The sequence below is a fragment of the Cynocephalus volans genome, chromosome 7 (genome assembly GCF_027409185.1).
Source record: "Cynocephalus volans isolate mCynVol1 chromosome 7, mCynVol1.pri, whole genome shotgun sequence".
In the NCBI taxonomy this organism is placed as follows: Eukaryota; Metazoa; Chordata; class Mammalia; order Dermoptera; family Cynocephalidae; genus Cynocephalus; species Cynocephalus volans.
Window position 1 is genome coordinate 16,767,546 of NC_084466.1, and position 17,241 is coordinate 16,784,786.

At 36.2% G+C, this 17,241-nt stretch overlaps 1 protein-coding gene across 1 annotated transcript in view; it reads left to right on the plus strand.

Moving 5' to 3' along the window:
* Nucleotides 1-17,241, plus strand: part of UGGT2 (UDP-glucose glycoprotein glucosyltransferase 2) — a 187,900-nt gene that overhangs the window by 15,281 nt on the left and 155,378 nt on the right. Inside the window, exon 5 of the mRNA XM_063101517.1 lies at nucleotides 15,301-15,475. Coding sequence (XP_062957587.1) covers nucleotides 15,301-15,475 — 175 coding nt within the window. The remainder of the gene's footprint in view (nucleotides 1-15,300; nucleotides 15,476-17,241) is intronic.

Genomic DNA, 17,241 nt, shown 5'->3' on the forward strand with positions numbered 1-17,241 from the left:
CAAGTTAACCCCCCGAAAGTTCTAGTAGGGTTTAATTAGAATTATGCTAAACCTATTGGCTAATTTAGGAGGAATTTAAATCTTTATTATATTGAAACTTTCATGAGATAATATGGAATGTCTCTCTGTTCATACCTTCTTTTAAAACTTAAAATAAAAAATAATTGCTTTATTTTATCATTGATTTTTTTCATCTATTGAGATGAATAAAAAATTTTTCTCATTGGGCATACTGATGTATTATGAAAATATAAAATGTTATACCTTTACATTTCTCAGGAAAACCCGTTAACAATATGGAATTATTTTAATTTTCTTTTGTTTTTGTTTTGTTTTCATGTTTCTGTATTACTATTTGAGATTAACTGTACATTTATTTAAATTATTTGACATCTTCAGTTTAGAGTCAGTCTAGCATTAGGCAACCACATTAATTTTATTCTGGATGAGTTAATATAACATAGGAATTATCTGTTCCTTTATAGCATTAATAGGCTCATTGTAAAATTGTTAGCACTAGTGTATTTTTTCCTTTCTTGGTCTCTTTTTAAAAGAAAATTTTGGTAATATTTAAAAGTTATGTTGTTACTGATATCTGGTGCCAGATTTTATAATTTTTGATAGAAACTAATATATCTGGAAGATTACAGAAAAGTTACCATCAAGCTGTTGGGAGAGGCAGTCTGCCATGGGCCCTGTGAACCCTTGCGTATTTTTTCTTGGTCTGACCAGCCAAAAATGGAAGACCCTGTCCACTCTTTACCTACGCCATTTCTCAGGGTTTTGTTGGCAGTGAGCAACCCTGAAGAATAAGGTAACGTTTCCCTTCCAGGATGGGAGAGAGGGAGAGAAGGCTTGTTTACTTCTTGCTAAAAACAAACAAACAGACAAAAAACAGTGGTTCCCCCAAGCCCAGTGTTCCTTAACTGAAACATACACCCACTGTTTGTGTAGGTCCATATTTTGTTACCGCTTGTGGACTTAGAGGGCAAACATAATGCTCTTCAAGCTTTGAGTCATGAAGAATAAAGTCCTTTTGTCTTCAACTCAGGAGTCTCCTGTCTTCTGCCAGAATCCATGAAATGATAAAAGACTGACTATTAGTTTGTCAATTGGGTAAGACCAAATTTAGGCTTTTACAGTTCTTGACAGTTTTGGATATAGGGGTAGGATGTTGACAGACACATGGTTTTCTGCAACAGGAAAGACAAGTGCCCCATGAGTTGGGGAGAAAAGAGGTCAACACTTAAATTTCTTCCCCACTGCCCACCTCTCTCTCCTTGTAAGATGTAGGTGATAGTCTCCTGATAACTGTGTCATAGCCCCTGACACATGCTCCTTGATGTGTGCTCCTACAGGGGAAGGTGCTCAAATTTGTACTGATACAGTGTGCTATGTTTTGGCTTCCACATCTGAATATATAACTGGTATTGATATTATACATGCTTACACTGTGAATGCTCATGAAGTATACAGGGAGACTCTCTCATTCAGGGACTACCACATGGACTGTCTACTTCCAGGTGGTCCTGCAGAAACAACTAAGAATCCCAGGACAATCACAACAATAGCTATAGACATCATAACTGCTAGACTACCCAAGAGTCTGTTTCCAAGTACAACAGCACCATCTGCCAGACTCAGCCTCCAATTACACACCTTTTTAAAAAGCAGCTGTAAAAGTTCTTTTTGAAACTGAACGACTGACCCAGGGAAGCCTTGTGACTCTACCATCTGACCTTTACATTTTGGCATAGGTCTACTAGGACTCAATAACTGGCAAGGCAGAAGCAACCCAACAAGCCTTTCTCTGGTCCAGTGAAATTGGTATATTCAGGAGCACAGCTGCTTGGCCATAGAGTGATCTCAAGTGTGCATGAAAAAGTGGCAGCTACTCCTTTGGGGCAGACCAAATGCTCCATTCCACTACCTGAAGAAAAGTCACTGGCTCAATGAAGCCCTCGACTCACAATAGTTTCCCTACATATGGATAGGCCAGGTTACTGATATGTTCAGCTAAATTCAAGGCTGGTGGTGTTTTGGGGCTGCTGCTATATTCAGCCAAGCAGTAGCTTTGTAAAACCAAAAACTGATATGGTCGCGCTACTCAGTGGGCAGAACTCAAGACAGTCCTCCTCTCTTTGACCAAATCACTGACCTCTTCATGAAACCTGCTACATTTACACTGACTCTTGAGCAAGAGCTATTGCCAATGGCCTACCTGTCCAGTTTGCCACTTGGAAGACTATAGACGGCCAGATTAAAAGAACCACTCTTTGAAGTTGTACACTGTGAAAATAAATTTCAGCTGCCCATCTGACAGTCTGGTTTACTTCTGTAGATGCACACAGTCTGGGCCCATTATCTGAGTCTGAATGGAGACAAGCTGCTTATTAAGACTGCACGCAGCACCCAGATTACTTCCATTACTATCCAGATCCACCATTGTGTAGGAAATGGAAACACATTCACCATTATAGATTGGGAGCACAATAAAGGACTATTCAAATGTTTCTGTTGTAAAAGCTACCACAGCATATCTGACTTGTGACTTCTGCCCAGAGATGTTTTGTTTTATACCACATTTTATAGGGCCCCCACCCACTTCAGCAAATTGGCTATGTCAGACCTTTGGACCCATTCTTGGTGCCTCATTGCTGCCTCATTGCTGTTGATACTTTTCCAAGTTATACTCTTGCTACATAAGTCCAGTCACCTAACTCTGGCCACACCACTGTGGCCCTTGAATCTAAACTGTTTCTGGCTTTCCAGAGCATCTACAGTGTGATAGTTATGCACCTTATTTCACTGAGTCTACCAACATTAGGTCCGTAGTCAAAGTATTCAGTGGATATTCTGTATTCTCTGCCATCCACCTACATCTGGTTTTGTGAACACTGGAATGGCCTCCTCAAAAATAAATTCAGAAAGATTTGATTCTTCCTCTCTCACCTCTGCCTGATGGGCACAGAATGTTTCCTTTGAGAATAGGAATTGTTTTTTGGCCCATCTGTTGCCTCTGGTAAATATTTGCAGTGAGAACAAACATCAGCAGTGTAAAAAAATAATCTAAGTGATTCATTTTCAGAAATGACTTATCTGAGGATGTTTTAACTGATTCAGGCCCACCTCAAAAGTTGTCTGCCTGGTCTAGCCCATTCCCGGAGGGTTGCTGAACAGATAGAGCTCTCCTTGAGATGGTAATTAGTTACTAGCCCATATTGTTTGCTTCATTCCCGGGTGTTTCTCCTTTCACAGGGTTTTAGCAGGCCTTTTTCACAGACGTGTCCTGAGCCCTCAGACAAAGAAATTTCTTACAAGGGGATAATAAATTTTAGGTGCCATCCGGGAAGATTGTTCATCCTGTAGTACTCAGCCAATGAGGAACTGGGGGAGGGACTTGCGTACTCGGGAATATTGCTTCCTACAGCCCTTTTCTGTGTTCCTGCCCTTCATACACCCAAGCCTTATAAGGCCGTAATTAAAGTCACACTTTGCCATACCTCATGTCTCTATGTCCATCCTTTGGCATTGGATGGGTGAGGACATTTCTCACAAGCAGGTGGGTTTAAACTCTCTTGTGCAGATTATAATGGATAATGGACTGGCCCTAGACTACTTTCTATCTGTCTGAAATAGGATATACTAGTCCCCTTGGGACTTATTACAGTTGTCTGAGTCTGGGACCCTGAGGTCTTGGTCATGGCTAATAGTGCAGAGTGCCTTCATCATGCTGCTTAGATTTCTGGTGGTAGTAGCCTTAATGAAATACTGATGAGAAAAATTGAACACATCTAGTCCTAGCCTCTGTTGGTCATCAGAATGGCCAGTGGAGTGGCATACTCATTAAAAATTGAGTTTCACCAAGAATTTGTCAGGCCAAGGGGTGGATTGTTGGGAGAGGCAATCCGCCATAGCCCCTGAATGTCTTGCTCAGTATGCTAAGACTATGGGGTCCTGATTGCTCTTCACCCAGGCTGTTTTAAAGGTGTTTCCAGAGAGTGACTCTGAGGGATAAGTTAGTATCTCCCCCAGGACACATTTTCACAGATAAATTTCTAGAACTGGAATCATTAAGGAAGTATGTGTATGCATTTAAAATTGGTACTTCAAAATTGTTCTTCAAGGATGAGTGTCTGGAGGCCAGGTGTGGGGAAGAGAGAGAAATGTGGAGGGCTGATGGATAAGAAGATTGATCCGAGTCTGGAAGGAGAGGTCGAGCATGAGCTAGGAGAATTTGAGACATAGGACAGTTTTGACAGAGAGAACGTGTTCAGAGATAGAAGGCCTGAACAAGGAATCTCTACAGCTTTTGCCGTTTTGGTACCATAAAGAAAACCAAACCAAACTGAAACAAAAAACACAGCAATCCTGTGACATTCTTCTGGCTCTTGGTCAAAAGTTCTAATTCGAAAGGTCTCCTCTTTCTTTCCTAGACATTCTGACTCCCCAAAGGAATTAGGCACAAAGCATCTTTCTATCTGGGAAACATTAATCTTCACCATGTACTTTTCTCTGGTCAGAAAGAGATGTTTTCTCCAAATCACGTTATTTCAAGAAGGAAGCAGAGCTGCCTGCAACCCTGAGCTCATTTGGCTTTCTCCACAAAGTCCAGAGCTGGCCTTAACCTTGGCGGGTTAATGTCCCCTGACACTGCCTCTGGAAGTGACATTCACAGACTGCCTCAGAAAATTTCGAGTAGCCCAGAATCTTTCAGCCAAACAAAACAGCAGTGATTTAAACAGATCATCAGCTACTTTTATCACAGTGGCAGCTGGCACACTGTGAACATTCAGTAAATATTAATCAATAGCTATCCGGTGCTAAAACTCTCCTATCCCAGACCAGAGAGGCACCCAGCCAGAAAGGCCCAAGTCCCATGGAGACCACGTGCCCTGCAACACCAGCACGCAGCCAAGCAGGTAGGCCTCTCCACTGCCGGACTCCATCCCCAGCCCGGCTGAGTGTGCACCGACCAGAGAGGCGCCTCCCTAGAGAGGCCTGAGACCTGTGGCAACCACACGCCTGAGGTGCCAGCAGATGACCCAGCAGACAGTGAGGCAGCCGTGCCAAACTGGCATCCCAGGCAGGATCCTAACTGACAATAGTGTCAAACCAGTAGACGGTGAAATACCTTGCCACAGTGACTAAACATTAAAGGAAAGATACCAGAAATATGAAAAATCAAGAAAGCACACCACCAAAGGGTAATAACTCTCAATATGTAGATCCTGTAGAACAAGAAGCCCTTAAAATGTTTGACAAGGAATTTCGAGTGGTAATTCTAAGGAAACTAAATGAGATACAAGAAAACTCAGCTAGACAACACAATGAAATGAGGAAAAGTATACAGGACCTGAAAGAAGAAATGTACAAGGAAATAAATGCCCTGAAAAAGAATGTAGCAGAGCTTGCAGAGCTGAAGAATTCATTCAGTGAAATAAAAAACACAACAGAGAGTTTAACCAGAAGGCTTGCAGAAGCAGAAGAGAGAACTTCTGACCTTGAAGATGGCTGTTTGAAATAACACAGGCAGAATAAAAAAAAAAGAAAAAAGAATTCAGAACATTGAAGAAAATCTAAGAGAGATATCAGACAATCTTTAGCGCTCAAATATCTGAGTCATGGGCATTCCAGAAGGGGAGGAAAAAGGAGATTGCGTTGAAAACATACTCAACAAAATAGTGGCAGAAAACTTCCCAGATATAGGAAAAAACACAGATCTTCAGATTCAGGAAGCTCAAAGATCCCTAAACGTATTCAACCCAAAAAGGTCTTCTCCAAGACATGTTATAGTCAAATTGGCAAAATTCAAAGACAAAGAGAGAATCTTAAAAGCTGCAAGAGAGAAGTGTCAAATCACCTATAAGGGAGTCCCCAATCAGACTAACATCAGAATATTTATCACAAACCCTAAAAGCCTGAAAGTAATGGGATGATATATTCAAAATACTGAAAGACAGAGATTGCCAGCCAAGAATACTCTACTTCGCAAGGCTATCCTTCTGAAATGAAGGGCAAATAGTATATTTCTCAGTCAAACAAAAACTGTGGAGTTCACTACCACACAACCATCTTTACAAGAAATTCTCAAGGGAGTACTGGGTTTGGTACCTGAAAAACAACCATCACTGCCACTTATTTGTAGGAGCTAAAAATAAATAAATACACAAAAAAACGGGGCGGGGGGAGGGAAGAAGACATAACAATTACAATTCCTTGAAGTTGATATGACAAGCAAACAAAGGACATTGTTGGGAGGGAGGGGGATAGGGAGGAGGGAGGGAGGTTTCAGTAATTGGCCACAATAATCAACCACATTGTATGTTGACAAAATAAAATAAAATTTGGAAGAAAAAATAAATAACAAATACTAAGTAAAGGAGAGAAGAAAAGATGGTACTAATAACTGTTAGGTGTGGTGGGGGGGGACTACTTAAGATGGCACCACCCAAAGATACTCAAAATGGCGGTTCCCGCCCTATGAGATTTCCCCATAAAATCAAAAGACAAAGGAACTCATAACTGCAACAGAACTCCATGTCATTGGTCCCCTCTGAACCCCTACTTTACATACTAAGGGAACCAATAATTGCAAACGTAAAAATCACCTAATTAACATAAGGCCTCAACAACTCCCATTGGACATTTCATTTAACTCCTCATTAACGTAAGCTATGGCCAATCAGAACAACACAACTCATCACAAGAAGAAATATAAGCCCAACCCCTAGGGGCGAGGTGAGGCTAGGTTCTATCTCTATGCCTCCTCTGCGTTGCTTGTGCCAATAAGCTCCTTCTAGCCTGATTTCTCATCTTGGTGTCAATTCTTTCTGAACCTTTCAATAAGCGTGAACATTGCTGCAGCGTGCTAATGAAGATTATGTGTTTTGAAATCAGACAGAATTGAATTCAAATTCTAGCTTAACTACTTACTAGCTGTGGTACCCTGGGCAAGTTATTTGATCTTTCTTGGGCCTGTTATCTGTACTAGAGGACAAATTCCAGCTACTTCCGGGAGTGTCCTATGAATTTACCAAAATGGCTTGCAAATCTAGCACAGCATGAAGCGCACACACGTGGTGCTCAAGAAATGGTCATTTTCCACTGACTTCTGAAAACCTGTTTAAAATACTAATCAAGAATAGGGTACCAAACATTGTATATGGTGTACCACCAGTAATGGTAAAAGTTGGAGGTATATATCTAATCTATGTAATTGTACATATATTGACTATTTCTAGAAGGATATCCAAAGACCTGATGGCACTGGTTGTCTCTGGAAAGAAGTTCTAGATGTCTAAAGTATAATGTTTTATTTTGCTGTACATATAAGGGGTCTTCAAAAAGGTCATGGAGAGATTATCTCATAATTCAATTTTTCCACAAACTTTTTGAAGTAACCTCATATATGTTGTGGTATTGTTTTTTGTTTTTTGTTTTTGTTTTTTACCATTTGTGCATAACTCTTTCAATCACAAACTAGTTATTTTAAAAAATATCAATCACAGATACATTTGGAGTATTCACTTTTGGCTATCTCTAGTACATCATGAAACAGTGGAATTTAAAAATTGATAATACAAATTAAAACTTGATACATTGGATGCATGTCTTTTTGGTGTAAATTAATATAAAAATACATCCAAAAATTAAAGTGAAAAATTTCTGCCCTCATAATTAATGAACACTCTTCAGTGAAATGAAATATATTCCAAATTAATAGACATACTTAAACATACTGATTTTTTGTCACATTCTGTTGATTCCCTCAGGTTTCATATATTAGATCTGTACAGGATTTTTTTTAATTGAAACATATTGATTGTATATATTTATGGGGTACAGAGTTATATTTCAATACATGTATACAATGTGTAGTGATCAAATTGGGGTAGTTTAGAAAACATAAAAATTTATCATTTCTTCGTGATGAGAACATTTAAACTCCTCTCTTTTAGCCATTTGAAAGCATACTATAAATTGCTGTTAATTATAGATGCCTAGAACCACTGTACACCAAAAGAACTCCTTTTTCCTATCTAGCTGTAATTTTGTGTCTACTAACCTCTCGCTATCCACCCTCCCTCCCCTTTCCCACCTCTTGCAACCGCAGGTCTACTCTCCAAGACTCTTTTTCATTAACTTTGGGGCTCAGAAAATGAAAACCCAAAATACTGCACTTTAACATGCTGAGTTAAAGCACCTGTCTCAAGAGCTTTTTGACCTCCCCTTCAACTCATCTCCTCCCACATCCTCTCAACCCTCTGTTTCTCCAGAGGCACAGCTTGAGGCTTTTTGCTAATATTCCTTATCTTCCATCCCTCCCTGAAATTTCATTATCTAGCCCAGAAAAGAAGAATAAGGAACCAACCACACCTGGACAGACATTTTCACAAGATAATGTCTGCCTCTCAGGCTCATTCAGATTCCAAAGAGAATCATTTACAGGTTAATTTCTGTCTCCTGAATCCATTTATTCCTCCTAAAAAACATTTACTACCTCTTAAAATTGCCACATTTCCCCCATATCTCCTTCTCCTATGAAGAAGGGTATGTAAGCATCTGCACCTCACTGGGTTATTAGGTAATCATTCTCATGCAACTCCCTGGTGCTTATACACGTTAAATAAATCTGTATGCCTTTTTACCTCTTAAAATTGCCACATTTCCCCCATATCTCCTTCTCCTATGAAGAAGGGTATGTAAGCATCTGCACCTCACTGGGTTATTAGGTAATCATTCTCATGCAACTCCCTGGTGCTTATACACGTTAAATAAATCTGTATGCCTTTTCTCCTATTAATCTATCCTCAGTTTATTTTCAGGGACCCTGCACAGGGTGGAGGGGAAGTTTTCCCTTGGCCCCTACAGTTGACATATCATTGCATCAAATTTTACACCATGTTTATAGTTTATATCACATATTTATTATTATAGTGGTTTTTATGTGAAGAAGGCTATCTTGTAGGCAGAAATAGAAAATATTCTCTTTACATGTTTTCATTCTTACACAGTGGTTACAATATTAACCTGTGCACGGGATTAAAATTCTCAAAATCAAAATTTTAAATGGAAATTTAATCTTTTTAATCAAAAAGTAAATTCAAAAATAATATTACATTTTTTTTTTTAGCTAAATCGAAATAAAAACTTTTAGTGATAACACTGTTCTATGTACAGAAACATTCCTTTAATATTCATAATGAACTTGTTTAGTTAGAAACATACTTTCTACAAAAAACTGGCAATTAAGGTAACATTCTGTTTTCTGATATGGCTAGAAACTTGTACATGTGCAAATTACAACTTCTAAAAGAAACTCAAATTTCTATTTTATTATAGATTAAGTTGTTTGTTATAGATTAACTTTTATATTAAAAAATGGCTAAATTAATAGTTCTTGATTACTGACAACTTACTTTCAATCAAAACCACTCAAGTGCTCAATAAATCTTACTAACAATAATTCAAGATATTTCCATTAATTATTTGGCTTAAAGTTTATGACATTCTTTGTAATCAATATAGAGTACTATGTTTATTTCAAGTTTGTAAATGAAATCAATTCAAGCACCCTCACATTATAGTGGTTTATAGTTTGGCTCTTGGAGGATGTACATTCTTCTATTTTATTTTAATAAACTTTTTATTGAAGTATAAAAGCTTTACACATTCATCCACTTTTATTTAATTATTAGTATTTAATACAAGATGCCATTTTTACAATATTGCTATCAATGTTTGGATATTTGAAGCATGAAATAAGTAGAATTTTAACAGCCCGAAATAACATTCTATTTCACTATTAATCTCTTCTGGAACAGATGAAGAGACATGAATGTAAAAAAAACAGAAACTGGATTCATTGTCATTCTTCATAGAATGCTAATAATGCTAAAAGAACATAATACTAAATTCATACTTCACATTTGAAAAGAGAAGCAAAAAAGATTCTTAAACTGGATGAAACTAGTAAAACAGGGCCAATCCCCATGGCTCACTTGGGAGAGTGTGCGGGTTCGGGTCCTATATAGGAATGGCCGGTGTGCTCACTGGCTGAGCATGGTCACAAAAAAGGACAAAAAAAAAAAAAGAAAAAAAAATTGTTCTCATAAGTTTTAACTGAAACCTTGGAACTCAAATGGCACTGATATATCAGTTGGATTATCATTTTTAAAAACTGATGTTATCAAATCAGGGTACCTATATAGAATATCTTACATTTTAGTATTGGTCTGAGAGATTCTTCATTCAAATTTACTATTGGGAACTAGAAAGGCTGCTAATGAAACAACACTAGTTAGATAAATCTTGAGGTTGAATATAAAAGGAAAAATTAGAAGAAATGCAATATTTTCCAGGCAAATTCCAGGACAAAGGTAAAGGCTCATCTACCATTTGTTCATAAGTCTGTGATAGAGGGAACCTTCCCTACACATACCTTTCAAAGTTTGCTTCTATGATTAATTCAGGAACTGCTTGGATATATCACAGAAAAATTATATCTATAGAGATTAATGGATAAGAAGGAAAACAGTCTTTAAAAATTGGTATTACACTTAAAAGTACCAATTTTCATTTGTTGAATTAACTAAGATTATAAAGGGACATAATACTAATTAAATTGGTGAGAAATTTTTAAATGGAGTGTAAAACCAGCTTTCAGAAGAACAATTTTTTTAAAAATTATACTTTATTTTGTCAATATACAATGTGGTTGATTATTGTGGCCAGTTACCGAAACCTCCCTCTCCCCTCCCTCCTCCCTCTCCACCCTCCCTCCCAACAACCTCATATCTATTTGCTTGCCGTATCAACTTCAAGGAATTGTAATAGATGTGTCTTCTTACCTCCCACCCCCCAGTTTATTTGTGTATTTACTTATTTATTTGTAGCTCGCACAGATAAGTGAGAGCATGTGATATTTCTCTTTCTGTGCCTGACTCATTTCACTTAATATAATTCTCTCTAGGTCTATCCATGTTGTTGCAAATGGCAATATTTCATTCTTTTTTATAGTAGAGTAGTATTCCATTGTGTAGATATACCATATTTTCCATATCCACTCATCTGATGATGGACGTTTGGCCTGGTTCCAACTCTTTGCTATTGTAAAGAGTGCTGCAATGAACACTGGAGAACAGGTATACCTTCGACTTGATGATTTCCATTCCTCTGGGTATATTCCCAGCAGTGGAATAGCTGGGTCATATGGTAGATCTATCTGTAATTGTCTGAGGAACCTCCAAACCATTTTCCATAAAGGCTGCACCAATTTGCAGTCCCACCAACAATGTATGAGGTTTCCTTTTTCTCCGCAACCTTCCCAGCATTTATCATTCACACTCTTTTGGATAGTAGATGGTGACATCTCAACGTGGTCTTGATTTGCATTTCCTGAATTCTGCGTGATATTGAACATTTTTTCATGTGTCTTTGGCCATTTGTATATCTTCCTTTGGGAAATGCCTAGTTAGCTCTTTTGCCCATTTTTAAATTGGGTTACTTGTTTTTGCTGTAAAGTTGTTTCAGTTCCTTGTATATTCTGGATATTAATCCTTTGTCAGATATATATTTTGCAAATATTTTCTCCCACTCTGTTGGTTGTCTTTTAACTCTGTTAATTGTTTCTTTTGCTGTGCAGAAGGTTTTAGTTTGATATAATCCCATTTGTTTATTTTTCCTTTGATTACCTGTGCTTTTGGGGTCATATTCATGAAGTCTCTACCTATTCCTACTTCGTGAAAAGTGTTTCTCATATGTTTTTTTAAGAAGTTTTATTGTTTCAGGGTGTATATTTAATTCTTTAATCCATTTTGAATAGATTTTAGTATATGGTGAGACGTATGGGTCTAGTTTCATTTTCCTGCTTTTGGATATCCAGTTATCCCAGCACCATTTACTGAAGAGGCACTCTCTTCCCCAGTATATAGGCTTGATGCCTTTGTCAAAGATCAGATGGCTGTAGGTGTGTGGGTTGATTTCTGGATTCTCTATTCTTTTCCTTGATCTGTGTGTCTGTTTTTATACCAGTACCATGCTGTTTTGGTTATTATAGCTTTGTAGTATAGTTTAAAGTCAGGTAGTGTTATGACTCCACTTTATTATTATTATTATTTTTTTGGCTCAGAATTGCTTTGGCTATGCGTGGTCTTTTGTTATTACATGTAAATGTCTGGATAGTTTTTTCCATTTCTGAGAAAAATGTCTTTGGAATTTTGATGGGGATTACATTGAATTTGTATATCACTTTGGGTAGTATGGACATTTTCACAATGTTGATTCTTCCAATCCAAGAGCATGGGATATCTTTCTATCTTCTTGTGTCCTCTTTAATTTCTCTAAGCAGTGGTTTGTAGTTCTCATGATAGAGATTTTTCACATCCTTGGTTAACTCATTCCTAAGTATTTTATTTTTTTGGTGGCTGTTGTAAATGGGCAAGCTTTCTTGATTTCTCTTTCTGCCTGTTCACTATTGGAGAATAGAAATGCTACTGATTTTTGTGTATTGATTTTGTATCCTGCAACTTTGCTGAAATCATTTATCAACTCCAGGAGTTTTTTTGTAGAGGCTTTAGGCTGTTTGATATATAGGATCATATCATCTGCAAACAGGGACAGTTTGACTTCATCTTTTCCAATTTGGATGCCCTTTATTTCCTTCTCTTCTTTGATTGCTCTGGCTAGTACTTCCAACACTGTTTGGGCATCCTTGTCTAATTCCATCCATTCAGGATGGTATGGGCAGTGGATTTATCATATATGGCTTTAATTATGTTGAGTTTCCATCTGTGCCTAACTTGTAGAGAGTCTTTATCATGAACGAGTGTTGAGTATTATCAAATAGTTTTTCAGCATCTATAGAGATGATCATATGATCCTTGTGTTTGATTTTATTGATATGGTGTATCACATTTATTGATTTGAATATGTTGAACCAACCTTGCATCCCTGGGATGAATCCCACTTGATCAACGTGTATAATTTTGAGTATGTGTTGCTGTTTTCTCTTAGCTAGTATTTTATTGAGGATTTTTGCATCTATATTCATCAAGGGTATTGGCCTGTAGTTTTCTTTTTTTGTTGTATCTTTACCTTGTTTTGGTATCAGGGTGACATTTGCTTCACAGAATGAGTTTGGGAGAATTGCCTCTATTTCAGTCTTTTGAAATAGTTTGTAGAGAATTGGTGTCAATTCTTCTTTGAATGTTTGGTAGAATTCTGCTGCGAATCCATATGGTCCTGGGATTTTCTTTGTTGGGAATCTTCTGATAACAGCTTCAATCTATTTTATTGTTATTGGTCTGTTCAGATTTTCTACATCTTCTTGGCTCAGTTTTGGTAGCTTGTGTGTGTCCAGAAATTTATCCATTTCCTCCAGATTTTCAAATTTGTTGGCATATAGTTATTTATAGTAGTCCCAAATGATTCCTTGTATTTCAGAGGTATCAGTTGTAATATCACCTTATTCATTTCTAATTTTTGTTATTTGGGTCTCTCTCTTCTTTTTTTAGTTAGCTGTGCTAATGGCTTGTCAATTTTATTTATCTTTTCAAAAAACCAACTCTTTGATTCATTGATCTTTTGTATCTTTTTTGGGTTTCAATTTCATTAAGTTCTGCTCTGATCCTAATGATTTCTTTCCATCTGCTAACTTTGGGTTTCTTTAAGGTGAAGCACTAGGTTGTTCATTTACCATCTTTCCATTCTTCTGAAGTAAGCATTTAATGAAATAAATTTCCCCCTTGGTGCTGCTTTTGCACTATCCCACAGGTTTGGGTATGATGTACCATTGTTTTCATTAGTTTCAAGAAATATTTTGATTTCCTGTTTGATTTCTTCTTGGATCCATTTGTCATTAAGTAGAATGCTGTTTAATTTCCATGTGTTTGTATAGTTTCCAGAATTCCGTTTGTTACTGATTTCTAGTTTTAATCCATTGTGGTCTGAAAAAATACATGGGATATTTCCAATTTTTTTGAATTTGTTGAGACTTGATTTGTGACCTAACATGTGATCTATCCTGGAGAATGATCCATGTGCTGATGAGAAGAATGAATATTCTGAGGTTGTTGGATGGAATGTTCTGTAGATATCTGCAGGTCCAAATGGTCTAGAGTGTTGTTTAGATCTTGTGTTTCTCTGCTGATTCTTTGCCTAGATGATCTGTCCAATATTGATAGTGGGGTGTTCAGGTCCCCTGCTATTATGGTATTAGTGTCTATTTCCTTCTTTAGGTCTAATAGAGTTTGCTTTGTAAATCTGGCTGCTCCATCATTTGGTATGTATATATTTATGATTGTTATGTCTTCTTGATGGATCAATCCTTTTGTCATTATGCAGTGGCCCTCATTATCTCTTTTTATGGTTTTTAGTTTAAAGTCTATTTTATCAGATATACGAATAGCTGCTCCAGCTCGTTTTTCTTTTCTGTTTGCATGGTAAATCTTTTTCCATCTTTTCACTCTTAGTCTATGTGAGTCTTTATGGGTCAGGTGGGTCTTTTGAAGGCAGCATATAGTTGGGTCCTCCTTTTTAATCCAGTCAGCCAGTCTGTGTCTTTTGATTGGGGAATTTAATCCTTTTACATTAAGAGTTGTTATTTAAAAGTGTTGATTTAATCCTAGCATTTTATTGATTTTTGTCTGGATGTCTTAGGTGTCTTTTGTTCCTTTCTTTCTGATTTACTGTTTGTTTTCTGTATTAGTTGGTTCCTTGGGTTGTAGATAGCCTTTTTTGTTTGTTTTCTCTTCATGGATGCCATTTTTATTATACTAGTGGGTTTTGATTTTTCTTGGGTTTTTATGGCAGTGGTAGTTGTTTTTCAGGTACCAACCCAGTACTAGTGGAGTGGGAGACAAGGTTGGTGGCCTATTTTGTGCTTATTATGTGCACAATGGCACCAGTCACATCCAAGATCCATCAGTAGTGTCTTTGTTTTTTTAAAAATTTGCAATCTGTTTTCAGGAAGTATGAGCTATAATGAAAAATTACATCCTTTTAATTAAAGAAAATATAAATTTTATTTCACTGAAAATTATGTTGCCATTATATGCTATTGTTTAAAGATAATGAAACTTGTTGAAAAATATTTTTAGTATTCAAGTTTGGATTAACCAGATTTTTTTATTTTCTATCATTTAGGAGAAGTTATGTATACAAAGTCACCATAGTAAATTTATTTTTCTGTGATTATGTATATTATAAATTGATAAGCAGAAATTATAAAGTGTCATATTTCCGATAAACTGTTAACTTTCATTTCTTTTAAAAGGTTGTGTTTTGTTTTCATTTTAGGCCCAGACCGTATCTGTTTAAAGGAGATCATAAATTTCCTACAAACAAAGAGAACTTACCAGTGGTTATTCTCTATGCAGAAATGGGTACTAGAGCATTTGGCTCATTTCACAAAGTATTGTCTGAAAAAGCTCAAAATGGAGAAATTCTGTATGTTCTTCGCCATTATATTCAGGTATATGCCTGATTTTTCCAAGATTACTTTGGCTCTAGAAAAATAATTGTTTTGATAATTTCCTTATTAGATTTACATAATAATTTTCACCATAATAGTTACTTAAGATCTTTTTTAACTTAACACATCAAATGGGAATTTTATGTGGAGAAATATATCAGGATTCCTTCTGTTCTGGGGGTATCATATTTAATTATTTTCCTCATGTTCATATATCTGGCACAGATTTAAAACAAACGAAGAAACAAAAATGTGCTTCAATAATGTGTATATAATATTTGCTAGGACTCAAATACAATTATTTTTAGTAAAAATGTATCACAGTGAAGAAATCTGATTTACTTGATATACTGATAGTATGTATTAGGCCAAAGTGCCAAGCATGGTATAGGAATACTCTTACCCTCATTTCTTTTGAGAGGTGACTGCTTTGTCACTCAGATTTCTCATCAAATGTATTGTATTGTCCCTCACTTCCCTAGCTTCCCATTACAATCACAGTATCACATTATTCTGTTTTAATAACTTCATAGCACTTATAACTGTATCTCAAATTTATTTCTTTAACACCTCCAACACATACACACATGCACACTCGAACTTAATGGTCATTAGAGCAAGGACTTTGCTTTTTTATTTTTATATTTCTAACATGGAAAGGGTGTTTTAAATTCCATTTTCCACATTATTAATGATTTACATATTAATATTTAATATAATAAAGCATTACAAATATACTTGTAAATTGCCTATTCATATCCTATGCCTATATTTATATTGGATTATTTTTCTCAATGATTAAAAGGTGTTTTTTATATATTCTGAATGCTAATCTTCCATAATTGTAAACATCTCCTAGTATATTTCTGGTCTTGTATTTAAAAAAAATTGTTTATGGAAAAATTGTTTCACTGAGCACAAGTATTGTGATGTAGTGAAATTTATCCAATTTTTTCTTAATGATTTCCTTCATGATGTCATAAAGACATTTCCTTATCTTTTCTTGTAAGAGTTAAAGTTCTGTTCTTTATGTTTTACTCTTTAATCTATCCAGAATTTATATGAATATGCGTGGGGTAGAAATGTAATTGTTTTTTTCCATATGGAAAATCACTGGTCCCCACATCATTCTTTGAACAGTCATGTCTTTATTCCACTTTGTCATATACCAAGTTTTCATATAGGCACATATATGTTTTGGACTCTCAATTCACCTGGGAGTGTTACTGCTTAGTTGTATGGTAAGTCAATGTTTATCTTTATAATAAACTATACCAAATTGTATTTCAAAGTGGTTATACCATTTTACATTACCACCAGCCATAAAAGAGAGTTCTTTTGCTCTAAATCCTAACCATTTGTTAATGTCAGTTTGGGGATTTTAGCCATTGTAAAAGTTGTGCAGTGGTATCTCGTTATGGTTTTACTTTGCATTTCCCTAATGACTAATGAAGTCAAGTGACTTCCTGTGAGTTTATTTGCCACCTATATATTTTAGTGAACTATTTTTTTGAGTTTTAAGAGTTTTTTATATGTTCTGGATACAAGTCATTACTCAGGTATGTGATTTGCAAATATACTCTAACAATCTGTGACTCATCATTCTCTTAATGTCTTTTGCAGAGCAAAAGTTTTTTTGTAAACTCCAGTTCACCAATTCTTTAATGGATTATATTTTTGGAGTTGTATGTCAAAATTCATCACCAATCTCAAGATCATGCAGATTTTCTTCTAGGAATTTTATAGTTTTATATTTTACATTTAGG